The sequence below is a fragment of the Manduca sexta genome, chromosome 3, assembly GCF_014839805.1.
Source record: "Manduca sexta isolate Smith_Timp_Sample1 chromosome 3, JHU_Msex_v1.0, whole genome shotgun sequence".
Classification (NCBI taxonomy): domain Eukaryota; kingdom Metazoa; phylum Arthropoda; class Insecta; order Lepidoptera; family Sphingidae; genus Manduca; species Manduca sexta.
The window spans coordinates 6,087,266-6,109,690 of NC_051117.1; the positions used below are offsets into that span (position 1 = coordinate 6,087,266).

Genomic DNA, 22,425 nt, shown 5'->3' on the forward strand with positions numbered 1-22,425 from the left:
AAGGTCACCGTAACGTTTTAAAAATATAACATGTTCCTAGTAGTTATAATGAACATTGGCTTCAAAAATGGCGTCTTAATAACCATATGAATAGTGTACAATGAAGCCATTTTGTACGCAACAAGATGTCATCCAAGAAGATAACGGAGACATAATATGCAGTGGATGAGTGTTTGGTGTTTTAATTCTTTTTATTTTGATTAATAAAATTCTTATAACAGCCAAAGCACAGTTTAAGCTTATATTTTTGAAACGTTTTATAAGCGGCGATAGCCTAGTTGGGTGTGGAACGGACTACCGAGACGAATGTCCGTAGGTTTAAATCCCAAGGGCACACACCTCTGAGTTTTCTAAAAAAATATGTGTGTATTCTATGTGAATTATCGCCTGCTTTAACGGTGAAGGAAAACATCGTGAGGAAAACTGCATATCTGAGAAATTCTCTATTGGGAATTTTCGAGGCTGATATTTATTATTATTAGTTTTGTAACAACAAATGATCTACTCCAGTTCTTTATGTAATATGGCGTAGTTATTTTAAAGTACGATTGTATTGCAGAAGTCTTGGGTGCGATCCCCGAGGCGGACAAAGTAAAGTTGGAATTTTCTACTCAGTATGAGTACGAAGTCTGGAATTTGTGCCCGATAAGGCGATAGGCTCACACGCTATGATGGGACGGAATAAACACGGTGAAATATAGGTGTACTAGTTGCGCCTCTGAGTGTATGCATATAAACAATAAGGATTTTAAAAATTTCATCCCTTATAGTGTTCGGGCACATGTCCAGACAGTGCGCTACATTTTTCAATTTATCGCCAACACGAACAAGCTACTCGCCTATTACGTCACAATAACTAATAGCAAAACTATGCATAAGGTAATACCGAATTAGAAAACAGCGGCGTCATCTCGGCCAAGACAATCTAATTATTGTAGATAATAGTCCACGTAGTCCGAAAATCTATCAAATATATAAAATAGTTTATACTATTGCAATACGAGTAACGCCTAAATGAATCACAGTGAAGCCGTCGGACTGAATTGAGTATCAGTCGGCTGCAGGCGCATGCAGGAAATAATCCCTTTGTCCCATCTGTTCCAACGAGTCATCAATGGCTTATTGTTCTGGAGATTAGTTTTGTTCCCGCTTTAGACCTTAGTTTGAGGCTTAAAATAAAACAATAATTCTGGTAACTGTAAATTAATAAAAAAATTGTGACACATTACATTATCTATATATATAAAAATGAATTGCTGTTCGTTAGTCTCGCTAAAACTCGAGAACGGCTGAACGGATTTATCTTATCTTGGTCTTGAATTATTCGTGGAGGTCTAGGGAAGGTTTAAAAGGTGAGAAAAATTCGAATAATTGCCGAGAAAATCCTCAAAACAGCATTTTTCTATTTCCCATACAAACGTTTTCTAACTAATACGTAGAGTCAATTTGAGCTTTATTGCTATTGTATAAAGTTCACTGTTGTCTAAGCAATGTAGGTGTGTTCCTAACATCAAAGCAGTGTGCGTTGGAGCACAGAATATAATAATGTAATATCGCGTTCTGAAACTCAACAAAAGTGATATCGTGGACCCGACTAAATTGAACAGTCACAAAATTTAATATATCATTAGTTATTTGGTTGGCTTCACGATATTATTTCTTTTGTTTTACTTTAAAATGCATGTTTTCGTTATGGACAATTTTTGAGCTACTTTTGCATATCTATACTTATAATAAATCTGTAGAGAGGTCAATTCTGTACATGAAATATATTTCCAAAATAACTGGGGGTGATTAGGGATCGATACTGATGCCAAAAATACAATTAGTAAAATTTTTGTCTGTCTGTCTGTATAACCGTTATAGAAACAAAAACTACTCGACGGATTTTAACTTAACTTGGTACAATTATTTTTCATACTCCTGAGCTGGTTATAGTATACTTTTCATCACGCTACAATTAATAGGAGCATAGCAGTGATGGAAAATGTTGGGAAAACGGGAGAAGTTACTCCATTTTTTAAGCTTCCGTCATTTCGTGTGCAACCATAATGGTTAAAAGTTCCTTCGATTTCACCAGGATCCCATGATCAGACCCTGACCGGACAATCGGACCACCTGCATACCACCATAAATTAAAAAAACATCCCGACAAATTGAGCACCTTCTCCATTTTTGAAACCCGAAATCCACGCGGGCGAAGCTGCGGGCGGAAGCTAGTTGTATGAATATAAATACTCTAAATATAGTTCTAGGTTTTAATTACCAAAAATAGCGTTGTCTGCTGACGTTAACACATATTTGACAAAAGAAAAAAAAAAACAAATTTATTCCCTTAAAAGGTAATGTCAAAAACTAGGTACTTTGATTCATAGTTCTGGATTTCTAGCGTCGATTAGTTTATAATTTTATAGTCTACTATATCGAATTGTCTTTCATTAAATAATCGTTTCTTATTCAGAACAATGGTTTCTTACGCACATTTTTTTCATCGATGAACATCAACCTGGCGTTTGATCTACTTAGTATATTTTGTTACTCACTACGTGATGTGTCTATATTTTTATTGCAAGATTTATAAAAAATTTAACTCGTAGCTTTGTCATTTACTTATAGACACAAATTCTGACTGCAAATTCATAATGTCTCACCTCTCTACATAGCCCATTATTTTTTTTGTAATTAAAAGCTATTGGTATCTAAATATGATTCATCTTCTGTCGGAAGTCTTATATATTTTATTTAAATTTTGAGCCTCGATAATTTAAAATGTTAGCTACTGGATTTCTATTTATTTTCTTACTGCCATAAAAAGTGTCATTAATAATTTAAAATTTTAGGTAATATATTTCTATTAACCTGTATCTGTTACAATAAGAACAACTATAGTGATTAAAAATAATGTTTGAAAGATTATTCTTTACTACAATTTTTAAGTAAATAAATAATTTAACCCCAGCTACTCCCTCAATTTTAATGTGCAAAAGAAATGAGGTTCAATTACTAAGACTCCATGCTCGTAAATGCATTTTTGCGAACATGAGCTGGTAATTAAAGCTGGAAGCGCACTTCAACCAGTAATATGCATATAGGCCGCCATACTGGACTGACCTGGTTTCAAACTTTACGAATACCTAGATAGATAGTTGTTGCAGGTACTTATAAATGAAAACTGGAAGGTAATTTTGTATTAAAATGTCTCCTTTATGGCAATTTTATTAGGTTTATAATTATCAGCAGTTTAAAATAAATCCTATCTCAATGTTTGACATAGATCTGTTTAATTGACAGGAATTTTTAACCAACACGCTTGTCTTGTGAACATTCTAAGATATACCTATTCCCTGACTTTATTTTCCTTTATCAGTAAGAGTTGATTATAATTAACAATGAATAAAAAGAAATGCTAGAAAAACATTTAAATCGCTCAAGTATTTCATCACCAAAAGGTCATCTCATTCGTCATGAATCGGTTGTCTTTTTCATCGAAAAGTTGATCACAGCCTTTCATGAACTCGATACTTCCATCTCGTTCGTTCCACCTCAGTTACTACATGCTAGGTAATGGCTTTAATTAAAGTGATAAAAAAAATTACTAATGCGTTCATTAACTCAAAGTTTTCTTTACAAACATCAGGTCAAGAGAAATATACCTTGTAAATAAAGTAAATTGAGCCCTGCAATCTTTTATTGAATAAATAATCGAACAAGAGGTTTACCTCACAGTTCATTATGACCGATACCCTTAAGCATCTTAACTATCAGTTGAAGAGAAGGAGTCATTGGTGAGTCTCTTTATTTTCCTCTAATGTTCTTAATACTGGTGGTGGTAGGTTAATCGTATCCGTCCTAATATCCACCATAAATAAGGAACAAAATTCGGTATTGTCCTCCACGTAAGTGTGTCGCATTGCAGGATCATTATCTATAACTCTGATCTCGAACAGGTCGTCACTATCAGGGCAACGGGTAATAAAATTAGTACATACCATATGGTACCTGATGTGGGTACCCCCGGAGCGGACACCTTCGTTGAGCTGGATGGAGCTAACGCTTCCAGCATCCTCATCCATGAAACCAGTCTTCTTGTAGCGAGCCATCTGGAATGAAATATTTAACTTAGATAAGTCTTCTCCTAAAATGCACTTATTATCAATTTATATATTTTTTATTGCTTTGAATGACGAGACGAGCTTGCCGTTCACTTGATAGTAAGCGGACGACCGCACATAAACAGTAAAAAACCATCAACACCTTGAATAACAAAGTATTGTTTGATATTCCACTACGCTCGCCATCCTGAGAGATGAGGTGTTATTATGTCCAGTAGATACACTGACTACATTGATCTTCAAACCGGAACAGATCAGTGACTACACACTGTTCCTTAGCGGCAGAAATATACATTGCGGTGGTACTTACCCAGGCAGGCTCGCACATATGAGAGACCTACCACTAGTGAATGAATATTTAAAGCAAGAGACTACATTAATCTACAATTTTGAAGACGTTATAGTATATTTTTGAAGTAGAAAATCATGTTAGTGTATTGACATTTTTAAATCCAGTAGAACATTATGATCCACAATAATACCACAAAATCTCACAGCAAAAAAGAAATCGACTGGTAAAGGATAAATACATCTCCAAACAAGACAGGTAGGCCTGCCTAATTGCTTTTTCACGTTCCGCTTGAAGGACCCCGAATTGAAGGAAGAAGGGACCACGTATACTGGCAAACTTTTCAATAGGTTAATGGTTTGGTAAAAGCATGTGTTACTAAACCTTTTAGTACGAGCAGGAAAAAGAGATCTTATGGAATTAACATTGATCAAATTAAATTATTCAGTTATGACGTTTAATAATACAGATTTTACTGCATTTGCTTCGCGTATCATTGAGGCAAATTGAAAATGTACCCAATCATTTCAATCAACCTTGATTCACTCAATCAACATGTCCTTAAAGACGGAATTGTGTTTCTATTAGAACTGGCTTTTCATAGGAAATCTAGATATAATAAAACAGTAGCCTGTCAATTTGCTTACGAATTAAATGAACGATTTAATGCATTTTATGCAGGGCGAAATCGGAATTAAGATATTATACTATAAACTTTATATCAAAGCATCGGCAGAGTAAAATAAAAGGTAAAATAAGTGTCACGCGCGCATTAAACTGGCATTATATGCGACAAAAGATGTAAAGTTTTAGGTTTTATTTTAGGCGTTTTGCCGCTCCCCTACAAGTGCTGCCTGGGGCTAACCGCCTGCACCAAGGCTGTCTATTCTCTCAGTAATAAAATTAATTTTATTCAAATTATTTCTTATTTCTTCATCTTTACCTTAACGAACCTTATTTCCAAAGCTCCGACATGACGTAAGACGTAAGCATCATACAAACTTGCTTAGATTACAAAACAATGATTTAGATAACGTTTTTGCTATATAGTCCATTGAAATGTTACATTTTTTAGGCCTTACCTTGCGTTTTTTAGAGGACGCAATTTTATTTTTTTGAAGTGTAGGGGGGGTCAGTCTAAAGCTAAAACCAAGTTTGTGGGGTCGCCACCCCTGTCCCACGGCCGCCATCTTGAAAATAGGGGTTGAAATGGTTTTTACGATGTATCTCTTAAACTATTTATCTGACAAAAAAAATATATTAACATTTTTTGTTGCAAATTAAATTCTCTACAACTTTGGTTCAGTCACTTTTTGTCGTAGAACTATAAAGAAAAAATTTATAAGCGAAAATGTTAAGAAATTCAATGTTAAGCAATGTCCATTGCAACGTCATCAGAACGTGTGTTTATAAGGTTCATAATACTTTTTTTTGTACTCTCATTAATACCCAAATACCCAAGGGACCATTAGGGAACAAAAGAACATCTGCCTGCTATTATTATTATTATTTCTAACCTCTCGTATTGTAAGAATAGCTGATAATATTGTGTTGAAGTTGTTTAACTTATATATTTTAGTTGTGCAACATATTTCTGTACGTGCGGACGTATTTTATTCTGTTTTTAATTGTGAACACGATTTCGAATGATTTTAGACACGATTTTATCTTTAGTGAAAACTAATTTTTTTAATATGCATTTTGACTTTTAAAAGTCTTTTAAACTACTTTTTTTTAAATTCTTTTAAACTACTTTTTTTTATTAGCATTTTGACTTTTAAGTCTTTTAAAGCACAGCGCAACTAAAAGATATAAGTTGAACGACAACTTCAACACATTATTATCAACTATTCTTACAATAAGAGAGGTTAGAAATAATAATAATAATAGCAGGCAGATGTTCTTTTGTTCCCTAATGGTCCCTTGGGTATTTGGGTATTAATGAGAGTACAAAAAAAGTATTATGAACCTTATAAACACACGTTCTGATGACGTTGCAATGGACATTGCTTAACATTGAATTTCTTAACATTTTCGCTTATAACTTTTTTATTTATAGTTCTACGACAAAAAGTGACTGAACCAAAGTTGTAGAGAATTTAATTTGCAACAAAAAATGTAAAGATATTTTTTGTCAGATAAATAGTTTAAGAGATACATCGTAAAAACCATTTTAACCCCTATTTTCAAGATGGCGGCCGTGGGACAAGGGTGGCGACCCCACAAACTTGGTTTTAGCTTTAGACTGACCCCCCCTACACTTCAAAAAAATAAAATTGCGTCCTCTAAAAAACGCAACCCCAAATGTAACTTTTCAATGGACTAATAGTCTTACTGTGAGCTTTGTACCCTCCTCTAGGTAAGGACTGAAGTGAGGGAGGAAGAAAAACAAAATTCAAATTCACAAAATGCCGATGCTGCCAGGATAGTTCTTAAGATAGTGATTGAATTAAGTTTACAATGTTTTAAAAAAATTATTGATATGAAAATAAATAATTTTAGTTATCATCAAAGTAAATTATATAATATAGGTAAATTTTAGTATGTCTTTTTATTTTATATTCATTTTAATTTTATAATAACAGGAATCCAGAATAGGAACTGTTTTCACATCATGAAATAACGCATGACTCATTTTTAGATATTTTATGCTATGTATATCAGGCACATAGCCGATACAAATAAAACGTGTTGCAGCCACGAACGTCGAAGGCAAAATGACCAATAGCAAAGTGCAGCAGGCTGTTCCACCCCCGCCCCTCGTTGCGCAGTTACCCAAGGCGCGGTACGGCCCACACGGTCAGTCTACAGTACTCGAATTTTAAATTTAAAAGCGGAAATTACAGCACCAATATTTTCGGTATATACACAGTAAACAGACGGAAGCACTTATTAAAACCAATATAAACAGGAAAATACGTATCTGTTGCGTTTATTAAAATCCACGCGAGGCGCGCAAGTCAATTTATATGATGTATTGCTCCCTCTAATGAAAGATTAAATATCCGTTGACTTGTTAATGTCCTACATATTTAAAAATGTGAAGTTCGACGTAACTAGTTTAAAATAAGTCAAACGAGAGACATGTTTTAGAAAGAATGAAAGAAATTAATAACTTTATAGCGTCTATGAAATATAAGAGCAAAGAATAGAATATAATATAGATCGGAATGATGATAAATTATCAAGAAAAAGATAATAAAATAACATTTTAAAAAGAGAAATGTGAGATATATAAAACAGAAAAGACTGCATTTTCTGACACCTTTAGCCCCCTTCGTAGTAGTAGCCTAAGTTCTAAATAACAAAGAAGTAAATACATTCTATGTATTTTTAAATAGCATTATATATTTAGACCCCGCCAGACAATTCAGATATGAAGCGGTAATAAAACGGGGCGCTAAGAGAACACCTACTTTGATGGGGGTGTTCATATGTTAACGCGCGCTTACCAATCTCTTCAGATAAGCGTCTACCTTTCCATAGAATTAATAGTATTATAATATGTTACCGCTTGTCCAATCCATTTTTTTGTGATTAACCGTATCGTATCAACAATTTTGCCAGTGTCAAGTTTGAAAAGCAAGAAACACGCGTGCTAAATATATAATACATATTTATGTATATGTTATATACATAAAAAAATGTCTGGCCGGGTCTATCGCTTGCTCTTTGAACGGGTTCTTACGTGGAATCTGCCAAGGTGACATCTTTCACATACTATGATCAAAATAGATCAGTGACTATTAACTATATTGATTTATTTATATGCTGCGCGATATATTTAATATCTTTTTATGGAGGGAAAACTAAACGTGAATAAATAACTTTTTCCACTTCCAACAGACCGGCATAATTGTGTCAATTGACGATGGATAATCATCTCTCGTCAGTCAATACTGGACGCCACTCCACTATTATCAGGTACAGGGTCACTTTTCCATGGCCATATAAAAATCAATTCACTAGCGGTGAATTATTGGACAATATTGACAATGAAGGGATTGCCAACCACACATTCCTGCCATGATTCTATGCAATTCTAACTTCGGGTGTTGTTGCTCTAGTTTTGGGCAGTCGTAAGCCTCTTGCTCGTTTCAACATTCAGGCGCCGAGACTCGTATTGTGTAATGAAAAAGGGACCATTTCTTTATATTTCATTATTTATCTATTTGCTATAGGCACTGTACAATACTTTAAACCACACAACGTATTACTCTGGGAGTATATCTTGTTATGATACTACTCTTGGTGAGTAGTTAAATATATATATGTTCATTAATTCCTATACAATAAGCTACAAAATTGTGAACTCCCCGCCAAAATATCAAAACATTTTACCATCAATTCCCATAAAATTCCCAGAACGAATAAGAGTTCATTTAAACGTTTAATGCTATCGTAAACGCCATTGGTGAACTATAAAGTTCATTTTGTAACAGACACTCCAATGCTATTAATACGTTTAGTTCAATAAACAAACTGAAAAAACTACAGCCGAGACTACGGTTCAATTAGAAAGAAATATGTGTGTAGGTTGTGGGGGAAAATTAGGCTATATTTACTGAATGACATACATCAGATTGTTCATTGTATAATGTAACTTAAACTGTCCTGATTGATTTTGATACAACAAAGGTAAGAAAAGTAGTGGGTGAATCACCTGATTTTAAGCCCTCTCTGCTGACCATCACAACTACAATAACAGAAGAATCATAAGTTGCCTTAAAGGAAAGAAATATGATTATGGAAACTCTAGAGAAGGGAATTAGAATAATTGGAACTTCAGAAGTCCGTTTAACTCTACATCACTTCTTGTCGGTTTGCGTGATATAATGGAATAAGTTGACTCGACCCATTCTGTAGATAAGTCTACAGCGTGTTGAAATACTTAACAACGTTTACAGAAGGAAACGAAACGATCAGAAAGGTGATCTGTTTAGTAGTATCACCAAATTAGAGTACAGAATTGCTGATCCTATAGCCTCTTCAAAGCTCATCATCCAGTGCACCTCACTTTTTCATTTACTATTATTAGATCATGGCAAAAGCAATGTCAGCCGACCCAGTTTTTAAAGGAAATGGAACTTCGATCTTTTCAATTATAACAAGGGAAATGAAACGGAAAATTGTGACTTGTGGAAATGAAATATTTTTATGTTGAATATTTCTTGCATAACCTTGATGCTGTATGTGGTCTAATGATTGAACTAAGGAAAAGGCACATAGGATGCGATTTTTTTTATTCGCATATATCATTATAAATATAGCTTTTTTTGTGGGAAAGGAAATTTCGTAAATATAAAAAAAATTGCCATTAAAAAGTTACAACAATTATGGACTTACCTACAACTTTCGAGAATTAGCGTGCCCCAAAAAGAAGGGTCAAAAAGGCCTAGATAGCAGGAAGGTTCAAAAGAGACATAGATAGGAAGCAGTTTCAGATATTAACCCGTTCAAACTAATTTCAGCTTTATTTTATATTCATGGTATAGTTATGAATTTAATCGGAATTGGATTTGTGTCCAAAATGGCGTATTCTCATCAGGGACGGTGACGACGTTAGCAAGCTATATGCACGCTATGCTTAGTACAGACTTTCGGGGTAACCAACAGCGTCTATACTGAGTTTTATCTGCCACGCTTTAATATAAAAATAATATTTCATGTTTGACATTAAAACCAAATAGATTTGTTTACAATTTTCTATATAAATTATTCAACATCTTTTGAACAGGTCTTGTTTACTAATTACATCTGGTCAATGAAAGACTATAACTTAATATTATTATGTATATAATTATATGTAAATAGCTTAATATAACAAAAAAGAAGTAAAGGAAATTATCTGCATTAAAACTGTAATGTGAACTTAATAATACTAACACTTATTCCAAAATAATGACGAATGACTTTGGAATTGTATCCTTACGCTTACTAAAATAAAGGGCATGGAATTTCAACGCAAATATTCGATTTCCACGATAAAGATCTACTTTCAATCTGAAACCTATTAAACTGTATTGATCTGATAAAGTTAATGCGATTTGCAAGGATTACCGCGTTTCCGATACTTTGCGGGATTCGTTGATGGCGTCGGAGAGTTAAACTAAACTCGAAGTTTATTAATAGTTTAGTAAACTATAATACCAATAGCAGAGAAGAAAAAGAGACTGACTTCTATAGATTAGAAAACGGGGCAAACTCAGAAGTAGGCCGGCGCGGCACACTTTTCAAACACGATGTAGAAGAACTATAACTGACTATCTGATGCCGAACTGTCTAGAGATACAATCCGGGGCAAAAAACACGAACATGTTACTTGACCTCTGATTCTAACGCAAGCCCTTTAGATCCCAAACTCTAGACCAAAACAACAAGAGTCGTTAACGATATAAAACTCCATAAACATGTTACAGTATTAGCAATAGTAATTTTCAAAATAGCATTCATCTCGAATACTTACGTGTGACGTAAGAATATAACTCAGCTCTTGGCTTCGCATCAAAGATACACTATTACCGAGACACAACAGGATGCTGCAAAGCCGGAGGAAATCTACTTGGATTTACACCTCGTGGGAATTGGTAAAGACGTGGATTTAGTTCCGAAGTATTGTTTACTATATTACAATAATTTCAATATATTTATTTTAAAATATATTCACTAAAGATTTGATTATCTATTCTGTAGAGGAGAGTCAAGAAATATATTGTAAAGAGGTTCACTGTTCCTTGTTTTATCTTTAAAATGTCTTCGTTGTTTCTTCAAATAAATGCTAACTGAATATAAATTTATTTTTAATACGTCGGAACGTAAAAAAGCAGCGATAGCCTAGTTGGGTGTGGCACGTACTGCCGAGACGAATGTCCGCAGGTTCAAATCCCAAGGGCACACACCTCTGACTTTCTAAAATCATGTGTGTATTCTTTGTGAATTTATCGTTCGCTTTAACGGTGAAGGAAAATATCGTGAGGAAACCTGCACATCTGAGAAGTTCTCTATAGGAATTTCAAAGGTGTGTGAAGTCTACCAACCCGCACTAGGCCAGCGTGGTGGACTAAGGCTTAATCCCTCTTAGTAGTAGAGGAGGCCCGTGCTCAGCAGTGGGCAAGTATATAATACAGGGCTGATATTATTATTATTTATTATTACGTCGGAATGTTGTTACTTCTTTATTGTTTTTTGGACGTTCGTTTTACTTTCTATAATATTACCTGAACACTTAAAATGCTTCAGTGGCGTAGTTTTGTTACGGGATGACTGCATTTCGGTTTTGATCCTCAGGAAGGACAAAGGAATATTGAGGTTTTCTACTTAGTATCAATCCGAAGATGGAATCTGTGCCCGATATGACAATAGGCTCGCCCTCTATCATGGGACGGAATACACACTATGGAAAGTAGATGCACCAGTTGCACTACTGCCTACCCCATCAGGGATAAAGGGCGTGACTGTGTGCTGATAGTTAGTAATTATATTTCACGATATTTTTTGTTCTGAGTTAGCCACGCTTGCACTACATATACTATACTATAGTAGTATTGATTCGACCAATACATTTACGTATATGCAAGCCTATTTGAGTGATGCGCAACAGACCGATATTTAGGTTACAGGTCAATTAGATTGGAAACCAGATGCACCTGCACCGGGCTGATGGACGCAAACACATAGAAACCGCATCTATATAGGCGAATACATCGTATTGCCAAAGGAAAACTAGCGAAAATTGGTACGTATTTGGAATTTTCTTCTTTTTTGCTACATGTAGAAATGGGAAAAGAAATTTTGTCGCCTTGTTTGGTAGTAGCATATTTAGATGTGTAGGGAAGGTGTTAGTTTCGATTTGCAGGTTAGGCATCGACGTCATTGCATTTATGCAGGATTTGTCATAGCTTTACTAAATGAAATAGCTTACTTATTGTCTTGAAAATAGCACCTTATAATTCGAAGGGGAAACACCACACTTTCATTTAAAAGTACACTCACGACATGCCATATTCGCACCAAACTACGAAATGATAACAAAATCTGAAAAAAAAACGGCATTTGTGCTAAGAATATTCTTTATCCATGAATAATTTTAGGCACAATGTTAACAAAGGTAAAGATGAGTATGTGGTTTCATTTATAAACGCAACATCAAAATGACTGTATATAGTGATTTAATCAACAGCACGTACATTTTGATGTAGTAAAATTACAGTTATATGGTTTACTAATAATAACAATATATCGAAACAGTAAACGAGAAATATAATGAACCAGTCTGCGAGCCTTACTTACGCATAAATCTTAGATATTATAACAGCATATGCGAAGTTCTGTAATAAATATATATTATTAACAAATAGTTCTTGACTTTAAAGCCTCTATTTTAAGAGCAAGACCCTAAGTTATGAGTAAGTCGCCATTTGTATGAAATGAGAATTTTATGTATAAACCTCTAGCCAACTAAGAGTTAAGCTGAAAACTTTGTACTAAACAGTTAATTAAAAACTAAAAGCCTTATTGAACCATGGAGGGCTGTATAATTTCAGATATATTTATTGTCCTTTGAATGACGAGACGAACTTATCGTTCGCCTGGTGGTAAGCAACAAGACCTCCCATAAACAGTAGAAACACAATCCAGCAACTTGAAAAACAAAGTATTGTTCAGTATGCCACTGCGCTCGCAATCTTGAGACAATGTTAAGTCTTATTATGTCCAGTAGTTACACTGGCTGCAATGTCTTTAAACAGGAACACAACAGTGACTACACACTGCTGCTTGGCGGCAGAAATGTACATTGCGGTGGAACCCTCCCCAGGCGGACTCTCACATATGAGAGACCTACCACCACTTAATAAGACTTAAGATCTTAAACTTAATGACTTAATATTTGGCTCATGTTCCTTTACTTCCTACTAATATTATAATTGCAATCCTGTGATTAAGATGTTTTGCTCTAGCGGGCTTTTGGTTAGTGGGAAAATACCTGGAACACATTAAGAAATTTAAAAGTTGACCGGTTTTATCAACAACGTTTTTATTTAGTTAATTCCTTTACGGGATAATCTTTATATCAATAATTAACAAAACAAATAAAAAAAATTGCGCACATATCGATCCTATGTAAAAACTAAGAACCCGATTTAAAACTGGGACACCTTTTTTTGCTTTAAATGACGAGACGAGCTTGCCATTCGCCTGATGGTAAGCGATACGACCGCCTACAAACAGTAGAAACACCATCCAGCACCTTGAATTATAAAATGTTATTTTGGTATTCCTCACGCTCGCCGTCCTGCGACATGAGATGTTATGTCTTATTATGTCCAGTAGTTACACTGGCTACAATGTCCTTCAAGTCGAAACATAGCAGTGACTACACACTGCTGCTTGGGGGCAGAAATAGACATTGCGGTGATACCTTCCCAGGCGGAATCTCAAATATGAGAGACCTACCAACGGTAAACACTTAACGTAAAGTTTTAACTTAACCCTAAAACAACAGGATAACCTCTAAGAACGTAACCTTTTTGAAACTTGAAAAAAAATTCAATCGAGCAACATCTATAAATACTGTGTAGGAATTTTCTGGGATATTTTTTTTCCGACTTACATGATATGTATCGTTATATTATCACCAAACTACACAAAATCATTATAAATTGTAGCCTTCGTTATTCTGATGCATAACCAATATTACTGTAAAGTTTCATCCAAATCCGATCAGTAGTTCTTTCGTTAAAGAGGAACAAACATACATACATCCTCACAAACTTTCGCATTTATAATATAAAACACTTTCTTAATTACAAATTATTTGCCCGTCTATCTAATGCTATTAAAAATAAATGTTCGATACAATTACTGTGCTAAGGGCACTGTTTATTAGTTCATACTATAATGGTGTGTAAACAGTGTTTGACCTCGACGCAGATAATGCTGGAATGAAGATTATCAGTAGACGAACCACGTGCATGGTTAGGATTTTATTTATTGCACTGAACTCACCTCTCTGCACCTAATGGTAAGTGGAGTGCGGTTTAATAGAATGTCAACTGATGAGGGATGATTACCCCTCGACAGTCGACACAATTATGCCGGTCTGTTGGAACTGGATATACACAGGCTGATCCCGGAACGCGACACACACGGGTCACGATTACGGGTTTTTTATTTGTTACATTTTATACCTGGAGATTTACCGGCCTGGTGTATTAGGTATTTAATATATAATCCTTATAGCATTAGTTTCTTATGCCAAAGCGTGATGGAAACGAAGCCGATTAAGGAAATTTTAGGAATTCGATAAGATGTAGGTGGTTTGGGCTCAGGATATTACATATCGTATTATTCATAGAAACTGTAGCTATATGTTGATTTTATTAAAAATTAATTACGAATGGTATTATGTATGGTTATTTTTAACGTAGCATATAAAGTTGTAAATCTGGGGTGCTAGTTTCCATTCTTACATCAAAATTTAGTTACAAATAGAATTAGTTATAGACCGATTCCAAATGAAAAGAGTGAAACTGGACAAAGAACAGATTCTTTAGCTCCACCTCTACTTATCATTATCTCTACTTATTAATTTGGGAAATACCAAACCTATTTTTAATTTTGTCCTAATATTCACAAAAATATTGTCACCGATAGATAATCCTAAGCCGTGACGAGGAATAGTTACGGAAATATTTGAGTAGACATTAAATAGCGCTTTACTTGACTAGATTAAATATTTACCTAGGTTGTTATTAACGGAGAAAATCTGAAAAATATGAACACAGGCAGCGTTAACTAATGAGAAGTTCTGGGCGGCTGATTTGAGGCAAACCCAAAAAAAAATTAATATTTTTTTTTACTTACACGAGGACGGCAAAGCGAACACTGCACCTGATGGTAAGTGGAGTGGGGTGTAATAGAATGTCGACTGACGAGGGATGATTACCCCACGGCAGTCCACAATTATGCTGTCCTGTTGGAACCGAATATACACAGGCTGATCCCGGAACGCGACACACTTACGTGGGTCACTATGGCGGATTTACACAATATTGTGCACGGTTGTCCGTATCCAGACACAACAAGTAAAATTGTAATATAGATCTTATATTTACGCAAATGTTAGACATTAAACTTACTGGTGGTAGGTCTCTCATATGTGAGAGTCCGCTTGGGTAGGTACCACCGCAATGTCTATTTCTGCCAAGTAGCAGTGTGTAGTCACTGTTGTGTTCCGGTTTGAAGGACATTGTAGGCAGTGTAACTACTGGACATCATGAGACTTAACACCTCATGTCTCAGGATGGCGAGCGCAGTGGAATACCAAACAATACTTTGTAATTAAGGGTATTGGATGGTGTTTCTAATTTTTAATGGGCGGTCGTATCGCTTACCACCAGACGAACGGCAAGCTTGTATAGTCATTCAAAGCAATAAAAAAACCTATTTTAAGGATTTTCACCCCGTGATCACGAAAGCTACAGATCTTGTAAAAATATAATTAAAATTGAAAATCCGAGCAACGCAACAATCTATTCGTCAATAACATACATTCGAAATCAATCAAGTGGCGAGAGCTTTCCAATACAGATTACGCCGCCGGCAGCCGATATGAACCGATCGATACCGAAGTGGTCACGTGTGAGCATTGACTCGTATATTAGAACCATCGTTTGAAACTTGGTATAATGGTTAAGATATATTCCGTCTTATTACAAAAAGCGAAATAAACCGCAGCTTAAACCTGTACTAACAATACCAGGCTTATCTGGGAAACCATGGTTTAATTTTGTTCGTATTACAAAACTCATAAAAACCGTAGACTTCTTAGTACCGCATTTGAACCATGGCCTATATATAAACCACAGACAAATACAAACAACATTCGTTCAATACGACATCATTTAATCGCAATGTTCCATATACCCAAAAAAGAAAACGTTTGCATACAATGTTAATGATTAAATAATGTTTAGGAGTATTAATAATATTAAGACTTGGTTATTTTGCTCCAAGATCAACAATAGTTGTAACTTCGATTGCAGTTTTGTTTAGGTTTCAAGTTTTGACTAATGTTGTATTAGCTGGTAATACATCAAAATGCGTGTTACGAAACGTAAGCTTCCCGCGCGTTATATGAAACCATAACATTAAACTAAACTATTGCGGTGACTATTGCAAATAGCTTTGAAATTTATAATCAGTGTCTTATTGTATAGAAAAATTGACTCTTTGTAATATTGTGATGAATCAACGAAAAAAAAATATATCTGAAAATTGGAGTACTGAATCGAGTCTATTGAGTCGGCATGGCGTTTCCAGTAGCTTAACGGCTTCAATATCCTCAATATCGACTGAATCTACCACGTTAATATCTATTTTCGATAAAAAATAACACAAGACAATAAAACAGACATCAATTTAAGAGATAATCTGACAAATGATTTGACATTTACGATTTAGACCATCGTCAAACCAGGTGTCATGTCGTCGAGATTTAGCATTAGACCATCAAATAGTCCATGGATTATCGTTAAACCACTTTTTGTAATACCATTTTTATATAAACCGTAATTTGCATAGGTTTAAACCAGAATTTTTAGTTAAACCTCGTTTTGTAATAAGGCGGCTAATGTTTAGCAATGGATGACACGACGATAGTCCAAATTAATAGATTTTTTAACTTTAAATGGCTCCACTACCCCTAGTTAAGTAAAGTGAAAACCAAAGAAAATGTCGACCGGCAAGATATGAAAATCTCAGACGGTCGCCACAGTTATTCCGGCTTTTTTACGCAGGCTAGTAACGGAACGTGGAACGGTTATGTTGGTTTCACCGGTCTTACGGGCCAATGTCGACACTCGAGAGTATAGCATCATCCGAGCAAGCATTGCACCGAGTCGCTAACCCCTGTATCCCCACACCGGCATATCTACAAAAACCCGTGGTGGCCGTCTTCGGCGCATACGGGACGGCCTCGGGATATCTTGTTGCACTAAGCTGCTCAGAATCTTCCCTGCAGTTATGCCGGCCTGCCTAATTGCCTCTTCTATTTATTAATACTGTTCAGATATTATTCCTTTATTAGGCGTTGATCGCGCTTAGGCCATCGTGAAAAGCCCTTCACGCTACCAGACTCCCTAAATCACAGTAGCGTTTTGAACGCGAGTACCATTTATTTATAAATCACATCATTACTTGAAATTATTTCCCACGGGAGCAAATTACCGGGACAAAAAGCCAATGATAACCGATGACTTGGTCTCCGTGTGCCGCATTTCGCGCAAATCCGTTAGGTTTTGAGTTTACTTCTTGTAAACATCTAGAAACATCCAAACATTTCCACAATATTTCACGTTTATAATATTAGTAAGATAGAAGGGCCCTGACCAGTCTTTAAAAGTATTAACACCTGCTAATTTGACCCGCTTGAAACATTTAACTCGCTCATTACTTTTTTTAATGTTCTACATTCATCACATCCTGTTGCCCTTACGACACTGTGTATTTGTGTATTTTATAGTTACTCTGAAAGATGTATTCGCATGTTCAGAGCACGCCTATTCTATAATTTCTTATGGATGAGATTCGATCTTATTGAAATCTATTTTGTTATTTATAAGTTAACACTTTATTATTTTCACTGCCGATTCATAGATTTCTTTTTACGGTATTCATGAATAGTCATTAACACAATATTTTACAGTTTATATCGGCCTGTAGCTAGAACTAAGTTTTAGCTCGGTAATCTTACTAATACTATAAATGCAAATTTATAAAATTGTTTTAATATAAACGCGGAAACTGCTGAACGGATTTGAATGAAATTTTACAAGCGGTTAGACCATAGTCTTAGGTAAGCATGTAGACTACTTTTTATTCCGTTAATGTGCTAGTAGAAAATGTTTACACATTTGTGACATTCCGCCAGCCACTGATTATTACTTTTTTAGCCATTTATATAAAATATTTTCCATCCCAATTGAAATTTAAATTGCCAAGCATTCGTTACATTCATAAATAAACTGAATTGGATTCGAATTGACTAATGTAGATCCATAATAAACGCACGTTGTCTGAATATTAATAACCTGCCATTTAGTTTTATGTTTATTGGCACGTGTATACTATTTATTTAATTAATTCATAATTAGTATGATTACTATCTTACATTATGTACTTTAGTTAGTGTTATTTAAAGTTCATTATTAGATTGTTTATGTTCCACAAACGGGCCAATATGTTCTGGACCTAATTAATATAATTGACATAGGTATTGCATCGATATATGTGTACTACGTATTAGATGTGGCGTTCCGAACACTCACTGTGAACTGAATTGAACTGCAATAATGGATATAAAATATATCCTAACACCAGCAAAATAATATAGCTGCCGGTGTATCTAAAATTTATCTACTGTTCTGGTAGTCTTCATTTGTTTGAATTCCCTACAGTTTGTCAATTGTTTTGTTAGTCTGCATTTGTTGAATTTCTAAATATTTTCCAATTTTAAATGAATCCCTATTTCCCTTGGTCATGCCATCACGCGTGAACGGCTGGACCGATTTCACTATTTCTTTTTTTGTTGTGTTTGTTATAGTCAGGAGAAGGTTCTTATGAAAAAAAAATTCAAATAATTGTGCGGAAAATTAGAAAATTTAAGAAAACTTTACGAAAATATTAATTTTGTATAACTGTCACTTATTTGAAATAACTGTCAGCGATTGACAGAATGCGCGCTGCAAATTAATAGTCAAGACGGGACAACGTCTGTCGGGTCAACTAGTTTATAGATAAAAATGTAAATATAAATATCATTTATCTACGCATATTGTTTATGCGTTCCTATATCTACCGCTATCAGTGGCGATAGCAAATATTTACTGAACTCCCACGTAAAGTAATGGAGCTAAAATAATGCAAATATTAGATAAAGTTTATCAAACAGGTTAAGGTTTCTTTCGTCTGTTTAAAAAAGAAAGTAAGAGGTCGCCATATTGTTTTTGTTTGTCTAAGGCAAAGGCGCCATACAATCATAAATCTTTTTTATTGCGAAAACTGTGGCCATTATTTTAGTAATTTGTCTCGACAAAGTGTAATAACGTATTTCCTTTTATAAATGTAGATTTGAGTTTTAAGAGTTATGAAAGTTCAAAGTACCGTAATACTTCTGTATTTTTATTGCTGCATACACGACGTACCGAAATAGTCTTATATTTAATTATTGATTATAATTTTGTAACGATAGTTCAGTTTGACTGTTGAAAACGTTTACTAATGAATCGCCATTTTGAATAAACGATTTCAATCGCTTTATCAATCTATTTCAAAAATGGACCAATTAGAACAAAGTATTTTGACATGCTTACAAATGATTGGTTAATTCTCGGAATTGGATTGAAAATTGAGATTGAAATCGTTTATTGAAAACGATAGACAGAACTGACTTCATATTATATCGTAAACGTGTTATCTAATCTTCCACGATTTTTACGTATATTAATTACCCTATACATTTTATGATTTATTCTTATACTATATCTGAGTCTAGTAAGGAAAAAAATACAATTTCATTTTAAAGATTAGAAAATTTGTTTTCCGCTTAAGACCTCACTCACAACTAGCCTTCATTAAGTGTGTTTTTAATCCCCATGAATTTGCTTTACTGTCAAGCTCATTTTTACTATCTATCAGACAGTGACCGTCGTGAGCTCCCAGTGACCGTCCTGAGGTTTGTAACCCGTTAGAGGGTCGCCCTCAGCATGCCCGCTTAATTTTCAAGGGTTGCAAGTGCCTAAAGCGCTGGCCCAAAAGTCGTGTTTATATAAGCCGACCCTTGTGAGGCTAACAAACGTATAGTTAAAAAAAACTATAAGCAGAAAGAAAATGCTTTAAGTATGTTTAGTGTCATTAATTTTGCCAATTCTTATTGTTTTGTGCTTATGTATAGATTATGTAGCTGCTATATGCTGGACCACGTTGTATCAGCAATATCAGTGATACGGGGCCCCCCAGCTTTGGGGTCCCTCTTAGCCCATATCTACATTAAACTAATCAGGAGCTCAAAAGTTCGCATTGCTCTGAAGAGCCCCCAACAAATAGATATAGGGCCCCACTATGGCAACCTACGCTACTGTGCTGGACCTTATGGAAAGTGTGGTCTCATACCTTACGATCTCAAATTGTGACTAAACTGAGGTTTAAATTAGCAAGAAAACTTGCTGAAGTCGACCTCCGCAAGTAATTATGACCGTAAACAAACTCGGCAAGCCGACTTGCAAGTTTTGAAGTTTGCAGGACTTGTGGCGAGTCGCATTTGTATAGCTATTGAAATATTGTCTCTAACCTAAACGCATCAGGAAGTTCTTGCGGAAACTATTAGTGCAAAAATTTTGGAAATCTCAACTTATAGAACCAATATTGTGACAGAAGAAATCTTGACAAAAAGAATAGGGAACCAATGGCACGCGAAAAAGAATTCGAGCACGCAACTAACATTCCAAACAAAAACAAATTTGGGTCATAAAAAATCGCTAAAAAAAGGACACTTGCATAGATGAAATCGGTCCTAGATGGCACGGTGCATGGCATTTTTTTTTTTTATTTTTGTTCAATTTCTACTATTTAATTAATATTTGTATATTTAGCTCTATCTAGCTAGTTAAGTACTATAAATTTCATTGTTTTCTGCTAGCGGCTAATAACTTATATTGTAAATTTTATTATAGCAGGCCGAGATACAACCGTAGCTTAGATTGGATGCCACTAGCAACTGTATGCCTACTAAACCTGTGTTTGAAATAAATAAAAAATAAATGCCACGTTAACTATTAAAAGTTATCCCTGCGCTAAAACATACTAAAAAGCTTCTGTTAATACCTTGTTCGGTACATTTCGAGTTCAGACAATGTAAATCCAGATAAGTCGGTATACTTTTGCCGAGCGATGAATTCATTAATTAACATTATCTTAAACTACGCCTTAATTTCAGAGTGAATATGTTCCCATAAAAACCATCTCCGAATTTCATAGTACGACCCTTCGGCAAGTGTGTTACGGTATTTTTGAAACGTCTGCCGCAGACGCCATTGTTTCCTAAGTGTCTTTCAGCCCTAAGGACTTTAATCTTGGGTTTGCGCTAAAAAAATAATTTTATAGACCTGGTTGGTACTTACTTATATTTTTATGTAGTTTGAAGGTGTTTTTGAAGTGTAATCAACATTTTCACACATAATTATTTTGTATGTACAAAATCGGACTTAAATTAATTAAAAAGCAATTTTATTTTTAACATATATAGTAAAATACAGTCGGATTTCTTGCAAAAAAAATTGTATTGATAAGTAAATATTAAATATTTTATATTAACAGTTATTTTAAGGAGCTATGAAGCCGATATTCATCGAGAGTTCAATTGCCCGCTTTATCTCAATACACATAGAAGTTATATCTATACAGAATACTTAATACGCTTCGAAAGCGGCCAAAGACCCAAGACATCGAAAGAAGAAATCAATAGTAAAACTCCGTTAAAAGAAAACCGCAGACACGAAAACCTCTACATAGACCTAAAGGTTTTCATTTTATTTCTGTCCTTGCGAAGTCGATAATTTAAAGGGAAGTTTCCATTTCGGAAATTCCCAAAAGGGTGGGGTTGAAACCATAGACACGCCATAGAGAACAAGCCACAGAAACAAGTGCTTTCATGTGGATTTACTCGACAATACCCAAGGCCGTCTAGCCGGTTAGCAACAGGGGCGGAAAACACGAGGGTGGCAAACGTGGCTACTAGCTATATTTATTGCTCTGCGTAGGGTCTACTTTACGCTATAGCGCTGTTACATTAGAGATTTCTTAAGCGAAATATTGAAAATAGGATTTTTTACCTTTAAAGCTTAGTAATCTCTTGTTGATATTGTATATCAAAAATGATGTGCATGACTTGCGACGTCTCTACAATTTGGACTTATTTGGTAAGTATAATGAGTGATTATGCTTTTTACATTATAATTTTCTTTCGAA

General features: G+C 34.9%; 1 protein-coding gene across 1 annotated transcript in view; it reads right to left on the bottom strand.

The window, feature by feature from the left end:
* Nucleotides 1-22,425, bottom strand: part of LOC115443819 (endothelin-converting enzyme homolog) — a 51,193-nt gene that overhangs the window by 27,902 nt on the left and 866 nt on the right. Inside the window, exon 2 of the mRNA XM_037439227.1 lies at nt 3,990-4,100. Coding sequence (XP_037295124.1) covers nt 3,990-4,100 — 111 coding nt within the window. The remainder of the gene's footprint in view (nt 1-3,989; nt 4,101-22,425) is intronic.